This window comes from Acomys minous, assembly GCF_964271855.1.
Source record: "Acomys minous genome assembly, chromosome: 1".
In the NCBI taxonomy this organism is placed as follows: Eukaryota; Metazoa; Chordata; class Mammalia; order Rodentia; family Muridae; genus Acomys; species Acomys minous.
The window spans coordinates 187,436,364-187,446,228 of record NC_140483.1 but is presented as its reverse complement, the minus strand read 5'-3'; the positions used below and the strand labels follow the sequence as shown (position 1 = coordinate 187,446,228).

Genomic DNA, 9,865 nt, shown 5'->3' with positions numbered 1-9,865 from the left:
CCTGTAAAGGCAGGGTCAGCTCCAGGAAAGGATGGATTAGAGATATGGCTGAGTGTGCTGCTCATGTTTATGATGCTAACCTTAGAAAAGAAAGAACTTCTAAGAGTCTTTGGAAAAATCAAACTGTCAGATGTTTCAACTGTGGTAAGCAAGGCCTTCTGAAAAGGGATTTCAGGCAAGGCATTCCTAGAAGCTAGGGTTTTCCAGGGAGAATGCCAAGAGAAGGCCTCAGCCTTGTGGACTCTGCTGGATGTGTGTCAAAGACCAGCCTTGGACCAATGAATCCAGATCAACAAGGAATAGTAGGCAAGGCAATCCTATGTCACAGTAGGCCCAGGGTCTCCCAGAGCACCCTGCCACCCCCATCCTTGCCCTCTCCCTACACCCACACCACCACCAAAGGATGAATCCCGTTGGTGTGTTCCCTGTCTGGGTAGGAGAATCCCATCCACAGAGCCATGAACCAGTTCATGCCTCTTGTGAAAACAGCATGGTTCTGGGTGAAATGAAGGAACTGGACAGCTTCAGTGGATAAAAGAAAAGGCTCAAGAAAGACCAGCAAATGCATGATTTGCCCATGGGCTACAAATGAGCAGACACCTAAGCTAAAAGTGAAAAGAGCCGGCAAAGGGGTTGGAAGTGCCATGGACACAGAGGCAGATGAAACAATGAATTCCACCCAAACCTTGGCCTCTTCAGGAGGTAAACATCCATCTTCTAGGGACTGGAGCTTTATCTCGTTGGATAAAACAAAGTGGGGGACGGCTCAAATGGGTAAGGCCAGAAGGAGAAATAGGAAAACTAAGGCCAGATGTGGCTCTCCTAGCCATGAATTAACGTCTAAAAACTAAAGTCTCCTTCTTAATGGAGAGTTTTATTGTTTGGTATGAAAAACCCAGCTAAGAGCTTGAAAATGGTTTCAGTCAGGCCAAAGGGTTACTACAGTTCCCACTTGTTTTCTAAATCTCTAAGAGTTGGAGTCCTTTGGAGCTAGGATAAAAGACTGGGAGCAGGCTGGTGGGAGCGCATGCCTTCCTTCTTAGCAGAGGCAGGCAAATCTCTGTCAAGTAGTGGTTTCATAAATTCTAGAGTTCCAAAGATGAGAGAGGTGCTGGTTCTCACCTGGAAGCCCACCCCTACCTGGTAGGCACAGACCTTTGCAGCCAACACTGACGAGGCAGAGGCACAGGCAGATAAAGAAGAAGTACAAAGAATAGGGTGGAGAGAGGGGTGATTGTGTAGGGACTGGGAGGAATGAGAGAATCGACTGGGATTTATATACAGAGTAAAGAAATGAATGAGAAAAAGAAGAAGAAGAAGAGGAGGAGAAGAAGAAGGAAAAGAAGGAGAAAAAGGTGACAAAGAAGAAGTGGAAGAAGAAGAGGAAGAAAAAGAAGGAGAAAAGGAGGAGAAGAGGAAGAAGAGGAATTAGATGATGATGAAGATGATGAAGAAGAAGAAGAGAAGGAAGAGGAGGAGGAGCAAGAACAAAATCAACAATAAGATATACAGGCAAAGCACACCAGCAACAACAAAACACACCAACAACCAAACCTATTACAATGATCACATTTAAAGGCTGCTAGTAAATATCAGGCTGAAACACAAGGTGGATTGTTGCAGGAGACTTGATCCCATTGTGAACCCTGAGATGTGAGCTATCAAACCGTTTCCTTGTATGAATTACTCTCTTTCCCTGTGGGTCAGCCATGTTGGTCCGGGTAGCCTTGGCTGTCCTGGACTGGCTTTGTAGACCAGGCAGGCCTGCAACACACATGGATCCACCTGCCACCCCAGTGCTGGGATGAAAGGCCTGTGCCATCAAGCCAGGCACAAACTCACACTTTGAATCCAAGGGCTTTCTGCCCTGAGGGCTTGATCAACCCACCCTAGGGCAAGGGGCGGATCTAGTAACCAGCTGACAGAGATTGAACTGAAAGGCGGGGCTTGGAGTTGAAGGGTATTTAAGAAGGCCAGGAGAAGAAGACAGACGCTTTGGCTTTTCCCTCTTGGCCTATCCAGTGAGCTAGCAGGCCTTTTCCTCCTGGGCTGTCAGGTGAGCTAGCCAGCTTTTGGCTTTTGGCCTTTTGGCTTTTGGTGCTTTCGGCTTTGAGATTTGGGGTGGTTTTTCTTTGTGTCTTTGTTTGTTTGTTTGTTTGTTTGTTTGTTTGTCTGTCTGTCTCTCTGTCTGTCTGTGTGTCTGTCTGTCTGTCTGTGGATTTTAATGATCTACCTATTTATTTGTTGATTGATTTTTATCTTTTTCCTTCAGGCCGTGAGCTGGGTAGGAAGACCCCTGTGTGCTTTCTCTGCCCTCTGAGCTAGCAAGGCTTCACCCCAGCATCTGGCTGCTGAGTCTTCCTCAGAAAACTTGAAGGATTGGGGCTTTCTTCTGTCTTGGAAAGAACACTTTGGCACTCCAGCAAGTGGCCAGGCCCCACAGACAGAGAGATGGCTCACTCCAGCTGCAGAGAAACCGAGAAGCCATCAGCTTCGGTAAGTCACCTGAGAGGTACCCAAGGGGAGAAGAGTGAAGGACCGGCAGGCCCATCACAGAAGGCTCTAGAACCCTGCCTAGTGCCACTCTAGATGCCTTGAGAAGAGAAGCAGAAAATGAAAAGGGAAATGGCCTGGCTCACTGCCGCCCCATAGTCGTCAGGATTCTCATCCTTTGGGTATCCCAGGCTTCCTTCTTAGTAGCCATAATGCCCCTGTGTAGTCCATGAGAGAAATGGTGGGTGGAGAAGATCCAAGCCTTAGAGGGAAAAGTAGAGATGCTTATTAAGGAGAAAAGGAAAGAGACTGAGACACAGGCAGAGGAATTCAGATATGAGAGTGAGACAAATTCTCAGACCCAGGCAGAGCCCCCCACACCAGCACCTGAGGAAAGGGAAAGGGAAAGGGAAAGGGAAAGGGAGAGGGAAAGGGAGAGGGAAAGGGAAAGGGGGTTGCCTAGGATGGTTGGAAAGCCAACCCTAGCTTCTCCAGCGAATGCAGGAGAGGTCCCCGGAGGTGATAGGCACCCCCGAAGGTTCTAGAGAAGGGCAGTGGAATCCCAGAGACATCTTCCATTGGAGAAGATGGAGGCAATCGGTCATCTCCTATGGTGTGCGTTCATCCTAGGTGAGGGAGACTCTCAATTCCTGGCCCACCGCCCAACCAGGATTAATCCCCCAAGACTGGAAAGGTGTGGCAGGAACAATCTTGGAACCTGGTCCTGGGTGGCCATGGCAATGCTGGTGGGAAGAGGCTGAAAGGAAGGCCTGTGAACAGGGAGATGGGGCCAGAGGGACTGCTAGCTCCCAGGATCAGAGCTAGGTGAAAGTGGCCATGCTGGTTTAGAGAGGCAGGTGGAATCTGCTGTGGGACACCTTGGCAACTCTTTCCTAAGAGCTGGAAATGCTTGGGCTGGGGCTGAAGAATCAGGAAAGGGGTCTGAATCATTTGCTAAAGCTCCACACATGTTTTGCAAAGGCTGACTTTGCAACCAGTGACTGACTCTTTTGTCTTTCCCAAGGCTCCTTGTGAGGTGCGCAGGCTGGATCTGAGTGCGCCTTCCACGCCCTCCTTGGTGGAGAAACTAGATATGTCTTTGGATGACATCATCAAGCTGACCCAGAGGCAGCGAGGCCGAGTTGGCCGTGGTGGCCGCGGGCACAGGGGTGCTGGCAGGGCCTGCTCCCCGGGAGGCCCCAGGGGCGCACTGAAGGCCGCCCGGCGTGGGCATCGCGGTGCCTGGCCTAGGAGGAACGGGCAGGCACCCTACAGCAGACGCGGACAACTTCCAGGCAAGTGGCAGCACGACCAGTTCCACAGCGCCTTCCCGCGTGGAGCCAGCCTGGACTCCTCTGGGAGGCTGCTGCTGTCCAACCTGCACTTCCAAGTGTCAGACGCTGATATTCAGAACCTCTTTGCTGAATTTGGACCGCTCAAGAGAGCAGCTGTGCACTATGATCGCGCTGGACGAAGTTTAGGGACAGCAGATGTGTGCTTTGAACGCAAGGCAGATGCCCTGAAGGCTAGGAGAGAGTACCACGGTGTCCCTCTGGACGGGCGTCCTTTGGACATCCAGCTTGTCCCATCCCAGGTGGAAACACAGCCGAGCCATGCAGGAAGCGCCAACAGAGGAGGCATGAGTAGAAACCCTGCCTCTGGGTGCTCTGCTGGGAGAGGCCCCTGGAGAGGGACCCAGAGAGGCAGCAGGGGAAGAGAGAGAGGCACCTGCAGCAACTCCAAGCAGCAGCTTTCTGCAGAGGAGCTGGACGCACAGCTGGATGCTTACGCTGAAAGCATGGACACCAGCTAAACAGCCCAGCCAGTCCACACAAACCACAGGACCCAGAGGGCTCCTCCTCTGATCCCTAGAGGGAGGGGTGGCCACTGGACTGTGCAGACAATGCTGGGTTGCTCAGTCTTCATCGTTGACTCATTTCTTCATTCCTGCCTTTCCATGGGCCTAAAAACTCTTTTAAAGACTTTGTCTTTTCCCCTCTGAAAAAGGGAGCTGCAGAGCTGAAGAGCACTGGCTGTTCATCCAGAGGGCCTGCCTTCAATGTGATGACAGCTGGTGCCATCTCCCGACATGTAGGTTCACACCCTGGAACAATACTGTATCCAGAATCACTCAATAAACGAATAAATAAAGACACTTTTGAAAAATGGACAACAGTCGTGTTTTGTGCTGAGTTATTTCGGGGGATATAATTTACTGGTGGCTCTTGTGCAGATGTTATCATTTCCACCTTTGCCGTAATAAAATAGAAACGTGTGTGTTTGTGTGGGTGGGTGGGTGTGTGCATGTGTGTGTGTTTCTGTACTGTGTGTGTGTGTGTGTGTGTGTGTGTGTGTGTGTGTGTGTGTGGTGTGTTGTGTAAATAGTGGGGAAAAAAGGAAGTGCTACGTCATGATCTCTAAGAGTGAGTCTACCTGTAAAGGCAGGGTCAGCTCCAGGAAAGGATGGATTAGAGATATGGCTGAGTGTGCTGCTCATGTTTATGATGCTAACCTTAGAAAAGAAAGAACTTCTAAGAGTCTTTGGAAAAATCAAACTGTCAGATGTTTCAACTGTAGTAAGCAAGGCCTTCTGAAAAGGGATTTCAGGCAAGGCATTCCTAGAAGCTAGGGTTTTCCAGGGAGAATGCCAAGAGAAGGCCTCAGCCTTGTGGACTCTGCTGGATGTGTGTCAAAGACCAGCCTTGGACCAATGAATCCAGATCAACAAGAAATAGTAGGCAAGGCAATCCTATGTCACAGTAGGCCCAGGGTCTCCCAGAGCACCCTGCCACCCCCATCCTTGCCCTCTCCCTACACCCACACCACCACCAAAGGATGAATCCCGTTGGTGTGTTCCCTGTCTGGGTAGGAGAATCCCATCCACAGAGCCATGAACCAGTTCATGCCTCTTGTGAAAACAGCATGGTTCTGGGTGAAATGAAGGAACTGGACAGCTTCAGTGGATAAAAGAAAAGGCTCAAGAAAGACCAGCAAATGCATGATTTGCCCATGGGCTACAAATGAGCAGACACCTAAGCTAAAAGTGAAAAGAGCCGGCAAAGGGGTTGGAAGTGCCATGGACACAGAGGCAGATGAAACAATGAATTCCACCCAAACCTTGGCCTCTTCAGGAGGTAAACATCCATCTTCTAGGGACTGGAGCTTTATCTCGTTGGATAAAACAAAGTGGGGGACGGCTCAAATGGGTAAGGCCAGAAGGAGAAATAGGAAAACTAAGGCCAGATGTGGCTCTCCTAGCCATGAATTAACGTCTAAAAACTAAAGTCTCCTTCTTAAAGAAATGGAGAGTTTTATTGTTTGGTATGAAAAACCCAGCTAAGAGCTTGAAAATGGTTTCAGTCAGGCCAAAGGGTTACTACAGTTCCCACTTGTTTTCTAAATCTCTAAGAGTTGGAGTCCTTTGGAGCTAGGATAAAAGACTGGGAGCAGGCTGGTGGGAGCGCATGCCTTCCTTCTTAGCAGAGGCAGGCAAATCTCTGTCAAGTAGTGGTTTCATAAATTCTAGAGTTCCAAAGATGAGAGAGGTGCTGGTTCTCACCTGGAAGCCCACCCCTACCTGGTAGGCACAGACCTTTGCAGCCAACACTGACGAGGCAGAGGCACAGGCAGATAAAGAAGAAGTACAAAGAATAGGGTGGAGAGAGGGGTGATTGTGTAGGGACTGGGAGGAATGAGAGAATCGACTGGGATTTATATACAGAGTAAAGAAATGAATGAGAAAAAGAAGAAGAAGAAGAAGAGGAGAAGAAGAAGGAAAAGAAGGAGAAAAAGGTGACAAAGAAGAAGTGGAAGAAGAAGAGGAAGAAAAAGAAGGAGAAAAGGAGGAGAAGAGGAAGAAGAGGAATTAGATGATGATGAAGATGATGAAGAAGAAGAAGAGAAGGAAGAGGAGGAGGAGCAAGAACAAAATCAACAATAAGATATACAGGCAAAGCACACCAGCAACAACAAAACACACCAACAACCAAACCTATTACAATGATCACATTTAAAGGCTGCTAGTAAATATCAGGCTGAAACACAAGGTGGATTGTTGCAGGAGACTTGATCCCATTGTGAACCCTGAGATGTGAGCTATCAAACCGTTTCCTTGTATGAATTACTCTCTTTCCCTGTGGGTCAGCCATGTTGGTCCGGATAGCCTTGGCTGTCCTGGACTGGCTTTGTAGACCAGGCAGGCCTGCAACACACATGGATCCACCTGCCACCCCAGTGCTGGGATGAAAGGCCTGTGCCATCAAGCCAGGCACAAACTCACACTTTGAATCCAAGGGCTTTCTGCCCTGAGGGCTTGATCAACCCACCCTAGGGCAAGGGGCGGATCTAGTAACCAGCTGACAGAGATTGAACTGAAAGGCGGGGCTTGGAGTTGAAGGGTATTTAAGAAGGCCAGGAGAAGAAGACAGACGCTTTGGCTTTTCCCTCTTGGCCTATCCAGTGAGCTAGCAGGCCTTTTCCTCCTGGGCTGTCAGGTGAGCTAGCCAGCTTTTGGCTTTTGGCCTTTTGGCTTTTGGTGCTTTCGGCTTTGAGATTTGGGGTGGTTTTTCTTTGTGTCTTTGTTTGTTTGTTTGTTTGTTTGTCTGTCTCTCTGTCTGTCTGTGTGTCTGTCTGTCTGTCTGTGGATTTTAATGATCTACCTATTTATTTGTTGATTGATTTTTATCTTTTTCCTTCAGGCCGTGAGCTGGGTAGGAAGACCCCTGTGTGCTTTCTCTGCCCTCTGAGCTAGCAAGGCTTCACCCCAGCATCTGGCTGCTGAGTCTTCCTCAGAAAACTTGAAGGATTGGGGCTTTCTTCTGTCTTGGAAAGAACACTTTGGCACTCCAGCAAGTGGCCAGGCCCCACAGACAGAGAGATGGCTCACTCCAGCTGCAGAGAAACCGAGAAGCCATCAGCTTCGGTAAGTCACCTGAGAGGTACCCAAGGGGAGAAGAGTGAAGGACCGGCAGGCCCATCACAGAAGGCTCTAGAACCCTGCCTAGTGCCACTCTAGATGCCTTGAGAAGAGAAGCAGAAAATGAAAAGGGAAATGGCCTGGCTCACTGCCGCCCCATAGTCGTCAGGATTCTCATCCTTTGGGTATCCCAGGCTTCCTTCTTAGTAGCCATAATGCCCCTGTGTAGTCCATGAGAGAAATGGTGGGTGGAGAAGATCCAAGCCTTAGAGGGAAAAGTAGAGATGCTTATTAAGGAGAAAAGGAAAGAGACTGAGACACAGGCAGAGGAATTCAGATATGAGAGTGAGACAAATTCTCAGACCCAGGCAGAGCCCCCCACACCAGCACCTGAGGAAAGGGAAAGGGAAAGGGAAAGGGAAAGGGAGAGGGAAAGGGAGAGGGAAAGGGAAAGGGGGTTGCCTAGGATGGTTGGAAAGCCAACCCTAGCTTCTCCAGCGAATGCAGGAGAGGTCCCCGGAGGTGATAGGCACCCCCGAAGGTTCTAGAGAAGGGCAGTGGAATCCCAGAGACATCTTCCATTGGAGAAGATGGAGGCAATCGGTCATCTCCTATGGTGTGCGTTCATCCTAGGTGAGGGAGACTCTCAATTCCTGGCCGACCGCCCAACCAGGATTAATCCCCCAAGACTGGAAAGGTGTGGCAGGAACAATCTTGGAACCTGGTCCTGGGTGGCCATGGCAATGCTGGTGGGAAGAGGCTGAAAGGAAGGCCTGTGAACAGGGAGATGGGGCCAGAGGGACTGCTAGCTCCCAGGATCAGAGCTAGGTGAAAGTGGCCATGCTGGTTTAGAGAGGCAGGTGGAATCTGCTGTGGGACACCTTGGCAACTCTTTCCTAAGAGCTGGAAATGCTTGGGCTGGGGCTGAAGAATCAGGAAAGGGGTCTGAATCATTTGCTAAAGCTCCACACATGTTTTGCAAAGGCTGACTTTGCAACCAGTGACTGACTCTTTTGTCTTTCCCAAGGCTCCTTGTGAGGTGCGCAGGCTGGATCTGAGTGCGCCTTCCACGCCCTCCTTGGTGGAGAAACTAGATATGTCTTTGGATGACATCATCAAGCTGACCCAGAGGCAGCGAGGCCGAGTTGGCCGTGGTGGCCGCGGGCACAGGGGTGCTGGCAGGGCCTGCTCCCCGGGAGGCCCCAGGGGCGCACTGAAGGCCGCCCGGCGTGGGCATCGCGGTGCCTGGCCTAGGAGGAACGGGCAGGCACCCTACAGCAGACGCGGACAACTTCCAGGCAAGTGGCAGCACGACCAGTTCCACAGCGCCTTCCCGCGTGGAGCCAGCCTGGACTCCTCTGGGAGGCTGCTGCTGTCCAACCTGCACTTCCAAGTGTCAGACGCTGATATTCAGAACCTCTTTGCTGAATTTGGACCGCTCAAGAGAGCAGCTGTGCACTATGATCGCGCTGGACGAAGTTTAGGGACAGCAGATGTGTGCTTTGAACGCAAGGCAGATGCCCTGAAGGCTAGGAGAGAGTACCACGGTGTCCCTCTGGACGGGCATCCTTTGGACATCCAGCTTGTCCCATCCCAGGTGGAAACACAGCCGAGCCATGCAGGAAGCGCCAACAGAGGAGGCATGAGTAGAAACCCTGCCTCTGGGTGCTCTGCTGGGAGAGGCCCCTGGAGAGGGACCCAGAGAGGCAGCAGGGGAAGAGAGAGAGGCACCTGCAGCAACTCCAAGCAGCAGCTTTCTGCAGAGGAGCTGGACGCACAGCTGGATGCTTACGCTGAAAGCATGGACACCAGCTAAACAGCCCAGCCAGTCCACACAAACCACAGGACCCAGAGGGCTCCTCCTCTGATCCCTAGAGGGAGGGGTGGCCACTGGACTGTGCAGACAATGCTGGGTTGCTCAGTCTTCATCATTGACTCATTTCTTCATTCCTGCCTTTCCATGGGCCTAAAAACTCTTTTAAAGACTTTGTCTTTTCCCCTCTGAAAAAGGGAGCTGCAGAGCTGAAGAGCACTGGCTGTTCATCCAGAGGGCCTGCCTTCAATGTGATGACAGCTGGTGCCATCTCCCGACATGTAGGTTCACACCCTGGAACAATACTGTATCCAGAATCACTCAATAAACGAATAAATAAAGACACTTTTGAAAAATGGACAACAGTCGTGTTTTGTGCTGAGTTATTTCGGGGGATATAATTTACTGGTGGCTCTTGTGCAGATGTTATCATTTCCACCTTTGCCGTAATAAAATAGAAACGTGTGTGTTTGTGTGGGTGGGTGGGTGTGTGCATGTGTGTGTGTTTCTGTACTGTGTGTGTGTGTGTGTGTGTGTGTGTGTGTGTGTGTGTGTGGTGTGTTGTGTAAATAGTGGGGAAAAAAGGAAGTGCTATGTCATGATCTCTAAGAGTGAGTCTACCTGTAAAGGCAGGGTCAGCTCCA

At 50.5% G+C, this 9,865-nt stretch overlaps 1 protein-coding gene across 1 annotated transcript; it reads left to right on the top strand.

Annotated features, from left to right (window-relative positions):
* Positions 1–8,484: 8,484 nt before the first annotated feature.
* LOC311607143 (THO complex subunit 4-like) lies at positions 8,485–9,242 on the top strand. Its single transcript, XM_084798762.1, has one exon. It carries the CDS (start codon positions 8,505–8,507, stop codon positions 9,222–9,224), a length of 720 nt encoding a protein of 239 aa, XP_084654888.1. The 5' UTR covers positions 8,485–8,504; the 3' UTR covers positions 9,225–9,242.
* Positions 9,243–9,865: the final 623 nt, after the last annotated feature.